This window comes from Monodelphis domestica, chromosome 8 (genome assembly GCF_027887165.1).
Source record: "Monodelphis domestica isolate mMonDom1 chromosome 8, mMonDom1.pri, whole genome shotgun sequence".
In the NCBI taxonomy this organism is placed as follows: domain Eukaryota; kingdom Metazoa; phylum Chordata; class Mammalia; order Didelphimorphia; family Didelphidae; genus Monodelphis; species Monodelphis domestica.
In genome coordinates this window covers 87,529,454-87,544,959 of record NC_077234.1, presented here as the reverse complement: position 1 = coordinate 87,544,959, position 15,506 = coordinate 87,529,454, and the positions used below count along the sequence as shown (strand labels likewise).

Below are 15,506 nucleotides of genomic sequence, written 5' to 3'. Positions count from 1 at the left end.
GTAAGTGATTCAGGCACGATTTGAGATCAGGTCTTCCTTACTCCAGGTCCATCACTTTACCTACTATACCACATAGCTGACTCAAATGTGTAATCACACATCCAACTTTTAGGTTAAAAAAGACTGAGGTCTGTAAATGATTCCTGTTTGCTTCTTTTCTTCTGTGGTATGAAATAACATGAAGAGCTTTGGACTCAGAATCCCAAGATTTTTATATCCTGGCTTCAACACTCTCTACTTAGTTCACATGGTTGTTGTAAAAATAGTGTAATGAAAGTTCATGAAGCAATTTGACTATTAGTACTTTTATTTCTACAACATTTCTACCCATCCTTTAAAATACATCTCATACAACCTCCTCCATGAAGCTTTCCCTGATCCCCCCATTTCCACTTAATCAGTAAAAACAATTACTTTGTGTACCAGTATTTTGATGTATTTGTCAGGCAATAATGGTGATGGCACAGTTAAATGCTCATGAATCTCCCTACTAGACTGAAAGCCCCCTGAAGCATAAATTGTTTAAAATCTAAACTTTTTTATTTGCCCAAATGATTTAGCAATACTCTTTCTCTACATAGGCATTGAATAAATGTTGTTGAATTATGTCATAAAAACCTGCAATTTTTTTTTTAGATTTTTCTCCTTCCCCACCATTTCCTTTATTCCAAAGTCTAGCATGTCTCATTTTGTCCTATCAATCACTCACATTGCTACTTCAAAATATTTATGTTCTTTAATTTTGGTGCCCTCAAACTATTATTTTGCTTTTTTTTAAGTGGAAATTAACATGTAACATGGTACACTGGAAAGCAACGGGTTTTAAGAGTCACCCTAGTTCAAGCCCTGAATCTATTAGCTACTTGCTAATAGTTAATTACTGTCTCTGGATCTCAATTTATCCATCTTTAAAATGTATAGATTAGATTAAATAATTTTTCAGGTTCTTTATAGCTATAAATTTACCTTATTATTCCTTTCCCTCTTTGTCATTATTTGGGTAACTGCTAGGACACGTAAAGGAACTTACCAAACCAATAACCTCCATATGACATTTTGCTTCCTCGTCCAAAAAAAAAAAAGAGAGAGAAAGTTAATGGGGGAGAAGTGGTTCATTTAAACAAATACCTCTGGTCAACATAGTACTTAAGTGAATTATTTTCTTAAAGGTGTTATTGTAGTTTTTAAAATGTAAATTTCTCATAAAATAAGATTGAATTAGAGTATATTTTCATTTTAAAACTAAAATCCATTTACATGATAATACATGTATGATCCAGATCAAATTGCTTGCCATCTCTGGGAGTAGAGAAGGAAGGAGACAATTTGGATCTTATAATTTCAGAAAACATGTTGAAAATTATTATATATAATTGGGAAAATGAGATACTTTTTAAAAAAGAAGCAAAAATTCATTACATATATATATATCTTTTTATTAAAAGAAGATTCTCAGAACTACACAAAGGTTCCTTGATCTATATACTCAGAGCAGTACTAAAAAATGACTATCTCTATGGCAAAAGATTCTTCATGTTCTAGCCTGGATAAATAGCTTAGGAAAACTGTCTGTCTCTTACCATTAACCTTCTTCTGAAAAACTGTGGTTCACTGGGATGATATCCACTGGAAGTGCGCAAACATGATCTTGGTAGCAAACTCAGAAATGATTCTTAGGTGAATTAGACCCCCCATATATGGCTCTATTTCTAGATCACATCTTCCCATTACTGTTCTAGAAGTATGACTCACCAATCATCTCAAAGCAATCCACTTCTACATTGGGAGAGAGTTTTGCCATTTTAGAAATTAAATGGTTGGCTTTCAGTTCGGTCTGGTGAAGATCACATTCTAAATCAAATTCTCCCTGGCAGAATGACAGGTGTAGATTTATGTCTTTCAGCTATATTCCTGTTACATTCTTGAAAGAAGTGACCTCTCAAGGCAAGATGTTTTTTATGGATTTTTCTCTGTTTATATTACTACCATGAGGGCTACGGTGCAGTACAGTACATTAAAGCCAATACATCACTGGCTGTCAATGGTGTCTTCCCTTGGTACTTCTTTTTCCTTGCTTATATGGAAAAAAAAAAACCATACCAAAAAATCTGTAGATGACGAACACAAAGGTAAATGATCATTTCCAACACTCTTAACATTACACTGCATGTAAAAAGTCCAGGAGGGCATTTCAGAAACCAAATAAGAAAAGAACACAAGGAGAAGTGAAATGACTAACACCTGTTCCCAAGTCTTCCCAGAGATGAGAGAATTGGACCAATAGAGAATAAAACCACAAGGGTTTTTCAATGTTTGAACATTCTGTTCTGATTTCAAAACCTACATGGAATGTCTGTATTTACCTATGTCTTTTGCTACAGGGTTCACCACAGAGTTTGGAAGATGGGGAAGTCATGTTTAGTGGACAGCCAGAACTGCAGACATCACAAAATGCTAAGCACACATCCAGGTACTTCTAATCAGCACTTTTTTTCAATTTCATAAACATGTCTATACAGTTCTTTCTCAGAACTTGAAATAATGCCCTTTTGGAAACATCACCATGTTCTCATTAATAGTTTTTCCTTCCATCATACTAATCCTGTAAATACCTAGGCTTTGGAGACCATTGTGATACATACTTGACTCAAGCTTTTTCTTTTATGAAAATTATATGTTGCTTCTTTGAGAATTGCAAAATCTGGGTCACGGTGTGCGAAAGGAATACATCATCTGAACTGGTCAACTGCCCTCTTCATTCATAGCCCTGCTTTTTGTTGGTATTGATTTGCTTTCCAAGCTGCAAAACTTGTGAATACCTTTCTTTTGACTGCTGTACATTAAGGTGGGTGTCAAATAATTTCAATTTTGATAGATCTGAGTAATTATTGACCTTAATTTTACAAGATTGTGCTCTTTTTGTTGATCATTATGTATATTATGAGCCAAACTGAAGGAAATGAGTGCTAACAGGACCAAGCATCTTTTATTTTTGACACCATTTGATTTTAAAGAACAAAGGAAATAATCTCAGAAACTACCTACTCCAACCCATATGTAAAGAAGAATTTCCTTTAGTTCAATCCCCCAGAAAGATTAATACACAGGTTGGCTCTATCTGAAGGTCTTCAGGGAGGAGGAATCAACTGTCTCCTGAGGAAGCTTTGGGTTGTTCCAATTATATGTCTATCCTTGTATCAAGCCAAAAAATTCCCAGGAACCTCCTTCCATTGTTCCTAATTCAGCCCTTTGAGGCCAAGCCTTTCTCCTTTAACTAGAGCTATGTTTTGTCTGGACCATAATGGTTGGAGTTCCATAGCTTTGCCTCACTCAATGACTGACATTATTTTTTGACCACACAAAATCTACCTTTTGATAAGATTAATAGGATTGGTTATAAATGGGAGTCTCTTTCTTTATACCTGTTGTTCTTTCTTAATGTAATCTTTCTGAAAGTTTGTCAGCACCTTATAAATTGAAAATATTTTTTCCAACTTGTAACGTATGCCAAAAGATTATAAATTTCAATTTCCAAAGTATGCTCTTAGAACCTGGTTAGCACTTCATAAGTATTAGGCTAAGTAGCTTTCTTCAGGCAAATGCATATAACTGGTTTTTGGTATCATCAACCAACCAACTTGGCTTTATCCTAGGCATTGATTACTGAAAGAGTAGGAAGAAACCATTTTTAAACTTTTAAGTTTTTTCCTATAAAATATAATATTGTCAAAATCACCATTTTTATCCACATATTATTATTAATGATCAAAATTGGTATAAACATTTAAAGAAGGGTAACAATTAGAGTGAGTGAATATATAAATACAGGATATAAATTCCTAGAAAAAGGTAAGTGCAGAGCAGCTAGGTGGTTTGGTGGAAAGAATATCAGGCTTGAAGTCATGAAGACTCATCTTCTTTAGTTCAAACCTTGCTTCAGACATTAGCTATATGACCCTAAGAATGTCACTTAACCTTGTTTGCCTCAGTTTCCTTATCTGTAAAATGAACTAGAGAAATAAATGGTAAACTACTCTAATATCTTTGACAAGAAAAGCCCAAATGAAATCATGAAGACTCAGATATGACTGAAAACAACTGAACAAAAGTTAAGTGACTTCTCACAGGGTTCAAATCTTATCATTCACTTTTTAATATACATTGATTCTATCTCAAGAGTAAAGAACACATCCTAAACCATTTCTTAGTATCAGAAGTTTTCTGAAGCATGTGTTTAATTTCATACATTCTTTTATCCTCATGAATACTTAAAAATGGGAAAAAAACTCATAGATCGCTATAGAGGTTTCCTTGTATTTGCTCTTATGTTCCTTGTCCTGAGGTTTCCCTCTTTCCATTTCTAATTCCCTTCCTTAGGTTGTTTTTCTCCCCCTTTTTTCTTTAAGTGTTGAATCTTGATCTCTGTACTTACCTATTTAATGGGTACAAACAATGCCCTGGTCTTTAAAAAAAGTTATAACATTTTTTATAATGTTGCTTACCTGTTATGTACACAAGCCTTTCGATGCTAGTTTATTAGTATTTATCATCATCTCACTGAATAAACCCCTTCTTTATGGATAACTTGAGTTCAGGTTATGGGGACTGTAACTTTGCTCAATATTCCACCCAACGGATGGGTATGAGTGATACAGCATCAGCATTTGGGGAAGTGGTGGGGAAAAGGAAACTGGGCACTGGTATTTCAGACCATCTGGATCTATAGTTTCCAGAACTATCTTTTTACACTGTCAAAGAGATAACAGTGGACATCAGCTTCTGGCCAAGTATTGGAATGATTCTGTCTTTGAGAAAAATGTCTTCAATAAAGGTCATGACTCTGACATTGAGATTATCTTTTTGGAGAACATAACCATCTTCTATGTGGGCAACATTGACCTTTTCCTATACATCTCAGGCAAATGAGTGGATGCTAATGTCATTTCTCACTTTCCTATTTAATTCTCTGAACTTTGCTTTACAGAGGAATATAGTAAAGCACCAATGGGTGGACAACATACATGAAGCCTTCAAGGCAGTAGTGTCAGTTTTGGAGAATGATCCCCAGGAATGAACATCATCCATAGATGATAGTGACCTGTGAGCAAAGTATGCCCCATATCATTCTGCCTAAATCCTATCTGTATGAAGCAATCTGCTCCAGGCATTTAACTAAGAACCTTCTTCTCCTATAGCAATAATTGAGGACAGAGGACATACTCACTGCTAATAGCCCTATTGCTTTGGTACCTATGTTTACTAATACAGTTTGTGGAACATAACCTAGCTCTGACGTATTTGGGCTTCTTTTTCCTTACTTGCCTTCTCTCCCCCATATTCTAGCTAAACAGAACCTGCTACATCAAAAGATTTGTGGGGGGTAGATGGAGACTAGAAGTAGATCAGATCACTAGCTGTAACCAAGAAAGAATGGAAAGAAGACCTTCAATGAATGTGTTCTTTCAATGAATGGGATCTTGGGGGAAGAGATTTAGATTAATTAAATGATGATGGAGCAGGGTTCCAGTTTGGGACATGCTGGAAAACCCAAGAATCAGCCCTTCCATTAGTGACTCACCCTAAAGAAATAAGGAAAAAAGTCAAGGGTGAGGGAGGACTTCATCTCCTAAGGGTAAAACCTCAGGGGCTAATGCTGGAGTTACTATCCACTGTGTGAGCCTAGTTTTGTTATGTAATAAATTGATTGTGTGTAGTTAAGTAGTTGCAGGTGTGTTTGCAAGCATATTTGTATACAGTTATCCCTCATCTATTGTGGGAGTTACATTCCAGAGACCCCTACAATAGGTGAAAATCCCCAAAGTATGTTTATTGTTTATATATATTTTAAGGATTTATAAACCCTTCCCACTTTCCTATCAACCTTTTACACACTCTTATTAACATACAATAATTGAGCCAATCAGCACCCAGGATACAGTGTTGTGGTTGATCATCTTTCATTCCATCAGCCAATAATGTGCCTCTATAAGTGTAACTCCATGATACAGAATTAGAGATTTAAAAAAAAAATCCAATGATACAGTGAAGCCAATGTAAGTGAACCACAATATAATGAGAGATGACTGTTTATGTAAAGGAAAGAGAATCTGTTTCTACAAAGCCCATGATCAAAAAAAAGAAAGAAAGAAAAGAAGATTGACTGTAACTGAATCTCTGAGAGCTTTACCTGAAGTAAGTAATATGAACATTTAGTAGTTGCACATATTGGTCTCCAAAATCTCTTAATCATCTTAATTTGAAATCAGTTTTAATCAGGTTCTATTCATGTTATATTGGTAATCATTTATATTCCTGTCTTGATGCTAGTCTACTTCTTAATGACCTCAGCTTTCCTATCAACATCAGTATCTCTGACCTCACTTTAATCACTGTTTTTAAACTTATTAAAAATTATGGAACTGTTGTTCAAACAGTAGATACTGATTTGTTTCAGCATCATTTCTGGGGATGCACTTGCACTTTCATTACTTTCAGGGAAATTCCTCATTGTCCACACTGTTTGTTTCCTATCCACAATCCAGTACATTCTCTTTTTCCATTATTCTAATAAAACTAAGGCTTTTATTTTTAAGCCATTAATGTGGAACCTTGTCAAAAGCTTTTCAAAAACCTAAATTATTTTTTTCCAAATGATTAGTTATTCTCTTAAAGTACTCTTACATATCAGTGAATGTGATTTCCTCTTTAAGAGTAATATTATATGTTCAATAATTCTATCTTTATTCTATCAGCTAATCCAGCATAATGAGTACTACTCATCAATGTGTGGTTCCTAAAATTTTAATGACATAATTCTAGTCCTCTCCTATATTTATGGTTATTGAAACTATATATTTTAGCCTAAAGAGAATCTATGTCTTTTTCTGTAAATACATATTCATATTATGACCAGAGTTGTATAATTTCAACCTTGAGTTCTTTCAAACTCTTTGATGATGCCATATAGTTCCAGTGATTTGTGTATAACCACTTTGTCTACTAATATCTACCATAATTAATTATTTTTTATTCTAATTCTTCTGACCCTTCTGCTTTTTTGTACTTGGTCCAGGTGAATACTGCCTGCCCTACTTGTCATTCCATTTTAAAACATGATTATGTTTTCCCTTTTTTTGTCTACTTCATGTGACCTAATCTCTCATCACCTAGTCAACCATTGTTTCCTACTATACCATCCTTTGAATCTATCTCTGGCATTCTGTTCTATTCCTCCTACAAATAAAATATTTTTTCAGCATATTCTTTCCATCCCCTTTTAAATATATTTAATCCTCCAAATCTTCCTTCCCTCTCAAGTCCAGCCCTCATAATACACATCTTAGCATAATGATCTTACTACATACATAATGGTCTTACTACATTGTGAGTTTTTAAGATATACTACAAACTTTGGCAAAGTAAAAAATTTTCATAACATCTATTCCAGTCTCATATAAAACTCAATGTTTGAAAAAATTTAGTCTAGTAATGAATAGGATCTGGTACTATTACTTGCATTTATTTCAGTCTAAAAAGATAATGTGTGCAAAGAACCCTATGTGGTGGTCAATTATTTCTTTTTACTGTATTTTCTTTTTCTTCTTCAAAACAACAAAAAAATGCATTTGCCTATTTTTCTATTTTCATGGTAATTTCTCTAATCTTGATAGAAATAAAGGATCAAGACCAGAGTAAGAAATTCCCTCTGAAATATTCATAATTTTTGTTGTTAAATATATAAGATATTCAAAAATCACATGTAAATTATAATCAATAGGTCTGAAATCCTTTCATGCCTTTCCTTGTGCAAGCCTAGTAGGTTAACAGATATAAAAACAATTTTTAATGAAAAGGGAAAATTGTAATTGTTAGCTTTAAAGATACCACAATTGTTTGTTCAGATATTAGAAAGGGCAATCAGAATCCATTAAAGTAGGAATCAATCTTAAACCGATTAGATGTCACACACACATGCATGCACATTTTTAAGCATTCTTAAACAAGATAAATGGCTGTTTTGTTGTTAATTTTTTGGCCAGTGATACCATTTAAATAGATAGAAAAATAAGTTCCTTCTCAGTCTTCTGAATCATTGTTGTCTTCTCTTTCAAAGACAAAGAGAGCACACCAAGAATCATTCTGGTTTTCAAACCATGTTTATTTTTAGACTGTCTAACTTTCCTATTACTATTGGAACTCTAAATATGAGGTACTTGTGCAATGACCATCGTGAGGAAATTGTTAGAGACAGAATTACATCATCTGAATTTGGACATTTTTGTTAGATATGATACAGAAGACAAAAAAGATGTTGCAGCTAAATTGGACCAAATTCTTAGAGAGAAAAGGGGAGTAGTTGGAAGCAATGATCATTTTATTAATTTAAATGCAGTCATTACACTGGACACTTGCTTGTGGTTGTCTTATATTGCTATGCTTCTGTGGCATGCATTACAGTTATTTATGATATATGTGCCAACAGCTGTTACAGAGGTTTAGGATTTGAGAAATTCTATGAACGATTCAAGAAAACCTTCCAATTTGAGTCAACATATATTTTAATTCTTTGACAATTTAATGAAAAGATTAGCATAGGAGCACAGCAAATAGAAGAAATCAAAGATGAGAAAGCCTATATATACCATGAATTCTTTCTTCAAGAAGAAAGTTAGACAATCACCAACAGATTTCACCAAAAAAGAAACTGATTATATTTTAACAGGAAATTTAACAGGAAATGTTGGTTATTAATGCAGAAATTGTTTCCAAATTACTTGTGTGTTTAGACTCTAAGCTTTTTAAATCTAAGAAGAAAATCAATACTAAATAAGAATCCATATTATGGAGGTTTTGTATAGGCAAAATGTACTACGACATTCATTAGTCTTTTCTACTTACAATCATTTAAAAAAGAGACAATAATTCAGTCTAGTCAATGAAAAACACTTAATTTGCCTCTTTAGTTTTTTTCTTGGTTAATTCAATGGCAAATTAGCAATAGAGAATCTTGAGGATGTCTTAGATCATCTGACCCTATACTACATAAAAAGATGACTGATATCTGTTTCAGAAACAGAAGACATAGAGGATTGACTCAGTCTAACCCTAGAGAATCACTGAATTACTTTTATCATATCCTTATGATAACTATGACCAAATGATTGTCAGTTTGCCCTTAGGAATGAGAAATCTTAGTCATTCTATTCCATCTGAGTGAAGGTGAAATGATCTAGATGGCTTCAAAGAAATGGAAATCAGAGAAGACTTAAAAAAATTACATCTAGAAAATTAGCAGAATAACAAATATAACAAGCAATAAATAGATCCAGTAAGCTTAATAGTATAATGTGACCATCAGGGATGCTATGGTCTAAAGTGTGAGCACTATTGTGATATCATCAGAAGACACTGAGGTCCTCTAGGAGGCAACGGTATAAATTGATCCCTCTACAATTTTCAAATATGGGCTCCTCATTCATGATTCCTACTTCTTGCTTACTCTCCCCAACAACCTATTTGCAGTAAGAATATGCTCTATGTTTAAATGTTTTATTACCAAACTTTTTTTTATCAGTCTATTTCACTTATTTCCTTTGTACAGAACTAATGATGTGTTTTGCCTGATAGGAGAATAGTGAACACATTGGTGAAAGAGGCAAGAATTTAATAAGTCTAAATGCCATCCTCAGTGTCTAGTAACAGAAATAACTCTTCTGATTATTACTATCAAGCAAAACATAATGTGAGGACATCTGTGCTAGCCAGAAGTATTTATTACTGTCATGGAGAATGAATATCCAACACAGAAGGGAAAAGGAAAAGAGTTTCCCTATAGATGATGAAGTTTTTCAGTTCCTTCTGTCTGCAGTAGATATTTCAGAGACTCTTAACTGAGTTCTGTAATCTTTTAAAGAGAGTACAGTTTAACTACTGAATAATTAGTGACCCATCAAAGAATATCTTTAGTCTAATGGTAATGGATGCACATCTTAAAGACCTGATCTGTGGGTACCTATGTCCTTGGCATACGTAGCAGATGGGCAATATGCTGGCCCCAGAATTAGTGAGAGAATTCTCTTTTGAAAATTATTCAATATTTTTAATAGCCCCAGTCTTGTCCCTGAAACAAAATTATCTTATTCAAGTTTACATTCTTCCAAAGATACTGAGTGAATTTCAGTCTTGAAGAATTAAAGTTACAAGTTTAATACCCTTTCCTTTAATAATTAACTCAAATTTTGAGACTTGAGATACAGGACAAGCAGCCACTGGTTTCATGCATACTTTGATATTATATTTTTCATATGAAAGTTTCTAATTTCAACCAGTGAAATCATCCATTCTGTTGAATGACAATATTAATAGGGAATGAATACAAATCCAAAATGTGTTTTTGAGCATGTTTTGGACAAATGTATATTCTTGTGAACCATGAGAATTAACTTTGAAATTCCCCACTACCTGTCAGCCCAGAGTTTTTCTCCTTCTCTTGAAGGAGACTGACCTTAATGTTCATATGGTCAAAATCATGTGCAGGATCTATCTGGCACCCTTCAAAACAATTGTCTACTCCTTCTGAGATATGTTGACATTTTCTGGACTATCTACAATATGGTTGCCAAGAATGAACTTCATTCTAATCAAGGATGGGTCAAAGATTATTTCATTTTCTATTAAATTAATATATAGAATACATGATAATAAGAGGCTAAGAACTGAATATTAATATGGCACAAAGGTCTCCTTGTGCTATAGAGAGTTTTATTTTGTTTAATTAAAACTTTAGATTACAAATCATATGGGGAACATAATTACCATTTGGAGATTAATATTTATTTATTATTCTTTGTCACTTGAACAAAGTATTAAAGAGAAATTCATTTCTTAACACAGGTTTGGGTATACTATATAAATTGGGTATATGTAACTATTGTCTGGATTTTAATAATAGATATGGTAAAATGTTATTTTTTTACTCTCTTTGTACAGATAAATAAAATGCTAGAAATAGTAAAGATGATAAACTCTGAGGGTTAAGCATAAATATAGTTTATCATGCTAAAGCAAATTCTTAACCCTGGTGGTCTTTAAAAATGAAGTACACTGTCATTATCCTGAGACACTGCATTTCATGCCAAGAACTTGACTGGGTCAGTGGTTCCCAAACTTTTTCAGCATGAGAAACTCTTCATAACAAAAAAAAAAAAATCTGCTATAATGTTACTATCTATCATTTGAGAAAATTCATGACTGCATCCTGTATCCCTTTAATGTCTAATCTGCCCCAGGTCCTCTCTTGCTGCACACAGGGCTAGATGATATCTCTAAGGTACCATCCTGAATTATGAATCCGTGATTCTATTAAAAGGATTGATTACCGTCTTATCAAAAGCCATATTCCATTCTCTAGATAGCTGTAGAATCAGGGGAATGGAGACGTTTTGAAATGATACTTTATGATTTTTAATATTTTCTCTCTTGATATAATATGAACACCTAACAATTACCATTTTCAACATTATATAGCAAGAATGATTGAGTATTATATACCCTGAAATATCATTTTGTCTATATGAAGATGTGCCTTGGTTCTCTAATTCCAGGCTTCTGACGTAGACTACTTGACTGAACAAGTTTCAAGTGATGCCAGTATCTGTGTGGTAGTATTCATTAGGAATTTATTACTAACTTTAGAATTTCATCATCTCTCTGTACACAATGGGAAATGACATGTTCTTTTTTACCACCTTGATTTAACAAGGTTTACATAGAAAAATAACAAGAAAAATAAACTTAATTCCACTTGACAGAATATAGTTAATTTGGTCATATTAGATTATTGGTAATTTAGAGAATATTTCATGCCTAGTGAATTCATTAAGGACTTTACACAAAATATCCTCTTAATACCTTGCCTAACTTTCCAGAAAAGAGCCACAATTCTACCATTTTCAATTTGGAAGAGAAAAGCACTCATACCAATTGTTGTTTGGGGTTTGACATCATGTTTAAAGTTATTTTCATGTAAATAGGAAATAATAATGTCTAGCTAGCTATTTCTGACCTTAAATATTTTCTTATTCAGCTTTTGGCATTTTCTCGATGTCATTTATATTTGCTCTCTATAAGACCTGAAGGAGTATTAATTGTTCATTATTATTATGCACATAAAAGCCTTTTAGTTAAGCTTTTTATTACTGGTGGAAAAAAAGTTGCCTTTGCATTGGAAGGAGTAACTGATGTATGTATATATATTTTTTAGTCATGTACATCCTCCATTGATGCTGCTAGTCTCTCCTTTTCTTAATCTATTATGGGTTAGTTACGTCAAATTTTTTTATATTAAGGAATATATCTTTTTATCTTGTCTTTCTTTTGCCTTTGAAAAAGCAAATTTAATTATTCAAAAATACTTTAGGGGGCAATTAGGTGGCTCAGTAGATTTAGAGCAAGGCCTAGAGATGGGAGCTCCTGTGTTCAAATCTGGCCTCAGACACTTCCTAGCTGTGTGACCCTGGGCAAGTCACTTAACCCCCATTGCCTAACCCTTACCACTCTTCCACCTTAGAACCAATACATAGTATTGATTCTGAAATGGAAGGTAAGGGTTTAAAACAGTGGTTTTCAACCTTTCTAATGCCGTGACCCGGCAATACAGTTCCTCATGATGCGGTGACCCCAAACCAAAAAATTATTTTGGTGGCTACTTCAAAACTGTAATTTTGCTATAGTTATGATTCAGAATGTAAATACCTGATATGCATTATGTATTCTCATTGCTACAAATCAAACAAAATTTAAACATAGTGATTAATCACAAAAACAATATTTAATTATATGTTGAGAAATATTAATCCAGCCGGAGGTAGCCTGAGTGCTGGGGCAGGAGGAAAGTCCTGCCTGGGGAGGGGTTCTGCAGATGCTGCCTTCTTCTTTCTATTTTCTCCCTCCAGCTCGAGCTGAGGTTTCACTTTGCTGAGGTTACTCGGCTCCATTATCTGCTCCAGGAGTTATCCGCTCCAGGACTAGTTCTTAATCCCTCTGCAGGCAGCTCCCAGGTGCTCTCTCTGGGTCTCTGTTTGATTCTGCTCTCCAGGCGATAGGGAAAATCCTTCACCCCTCATAGGGGGAGGGCTGCTGATAGGTAACTAATATTAGTACAGTGTGCCGGCAGGAGGGTCCCCGTTCTTTCTGAGATCTTGCTGTAAAGTAGCGCGATTTCTCAGTGGCTAAAGCCATCGGAAATATGTATTTTCTGATGGTTTTAGGCAATCCCTGTATTTTGGTCGTTCGACCCCCTTCGGAGTCGCAACCCACAGGTTGAGAACCGCTGTTTTAAAAAAAAGAAAATACTTCAAAGATTATTCATATGCATTACAATTGTGATTACATTATGTTTTTTTATAAATTTGGTCTCATGCATTCTTTACTAAATAATATACCTTTTGAAGGATGAGGTGAAGGGAGAGAGGGAAATAATGTGATTCTTGTAATCAAGGAATAATGTTCTATATTGACTAAATTAATTTAAAAAATAAATAAGTAAAATATACCTTTTGCCTTTATTTTTCTTCCATTTTGAATTTTAAAAAATGATTTTTAAAATTAGTCATATGCTTTGTAGTCAACATGTATTTCCTGAGATATTAGTATTTTCAAATGTATGTTTTGTTTTTTTTAAGTTCCAGCATCATGTGAATCCTTTCAACATTTTGATTTCTGTTTATTGAGAGGAATAGGGGGTTATTTTGGTGGGTAGTCATTTTCATTTGTTCTCCTAAATTAGGGGTAAAAAATACCCCAAACCAAATATTCCTTTAAACATTTTTAGTGACAGCTTCTTCCGCATGCCCCCAGCAAATCATGTTCAATTTTTGCTTTTTCTTTGCTTTGAGAATTGAAGGTGTTTTCTTGCTTTTTGAAAGAAAATGTACCTCATCTGTTCTAGTATAGAGTCTCATCTGAGTTCTTGCTTTCTTTTTCTAAGTGATATGACAAGAACAGTGGAGATTTCTGGGGAAGGTGGTCCTCTAGGAATACATGTAGTGCCCTTCTTTTCATCGCTGAGTGGAAGGTAAGATGTTTTCCTTATTTCAGAAACCCACGTTAATGAAAAAAGCTCGATAAGAGTTCATTTCCAAAACATTTTCTAGAAGAGAGTTAAGTGTGCATCTCTATTATTCAGTAATAGGCCTCAGCATATTCGTTTACTGACCACTTTGTTATGCTACTTACATGTTAGGCATGAAATAAAAACAGTCCATTTGTGTGATGTGGGTTAAAAAAAATCAATCATAGTATCTGCACTTTGAAATTAATTATGAAAGACTTCCTTGAAGCATTCTTGCTGAAGTCTTAGTAAATAAGAAGATTCCCTTATGAATATTTTACCATTTCTTCATAACTAGACAAGGGTCCCATCAGAATCCTTTTCACCAAAATAGACTTCATGAAATGAATGTGTAGTAAAAACTAACTTACTAAATCCTCTATTATCATTGCTTACATGACCACATAAACTCCAGTGTTTAGAAAATGGGAATAACGGAAAAGGTTTTTGTTCAAAATTTCTGGGAGCTATCATTGTTGGTAGAGTAGGGGTATATTTTTAAAATCTTTGGTAGATCTTAACTAATGTGGCAAAATTTAGCCATAACATTATTTTCTCTATTGAAATGAAATTAATTCAATTGAAAATGATGTATTATAGGCAGTTGAGATGCCAAACGCCCATTTCATTGCTAAATCCATACTGATGTATGATCATTAATATTATGTCAGCATTTCCAGGATTTTTTTCTAATATACCTAACATAGATGTTAAAGTTTTCCCTGGGTAGAAATTGAAATTTTTTACCTTAAAAGCTATGAAAAGCTCAATAAGTCTCAAATTTTCTGGATGAAGAAACGACATCACTTTTCTCTATTACAATACTGCCTCGAGCCCTAAAATTGAAATTGATATGAGTAGTTATTTTCCCCAAAATCCATTTTACATTCTAATCATTGCATGAGATTTATTAATTGGTTAACTTTCTTAAGTTCTGAAAAGTGAATCATTGAATCATACAATTTTCAGCCTGGAAGGGACTTTAAATATCTAGTAAACTCCCTCATCTCTGTGAGTGAAGATCTTACAAACTTATGAATCAGGTCTGGAACTCTAATCTACTGAATACCTGTCCCCAGCTTTTTCCACTGCACCCATTTTTGTAAGGTTATTTAAAATCAGTTCACTGCCCATGAATATTTATTCAATTCAGCCTGCCATATTAGGCAAGTCCAGATTTAGCCATGATATTTGGGTTGGCATTGTTTACAGCAGGTAGCCATCTGCTACCTGTAATTGCTATGTCATCACCTTTTTTCAAATACATTTGATGCCAACTTCTCAGGGAAATTGATGCCCCTTAAAAAGAAATGAACTGAAAAGCTGGTGGAGCTCATTGGCTCATTCCCTGTACATGTTAATAACCTTGTTTATAAACATTATGGGTTATGGCACT

At 33.8% G+C, this 15,506-nt stretch overlaps 1 protein-coding gene across 1 annotated transcript in view; it reads left to right on the top strand.

Annotated features, from left to right (window-relative positions):
- Positions 1-15,506, top strand: part of PARD3B (par-3 family cell polarity regulator beta) — a 1,280,476-nt gene that overhangs the window by 647,790 nt on the left and 617,180 nt on the right. The window contains exons 5-6 of the mRNA XM_001365888.4: positions 2,382-2,470; positions 13,988-14,074. Coding sequence (XP_001365925.2) covers positions 2,382-2,470; positions 13,988-14,074 — 176 coding nt within the window. The remainder of the gene's footprint in view (positions 1-2,381; positions 2,471-13,987; positions 14,075-15,506) is intronic.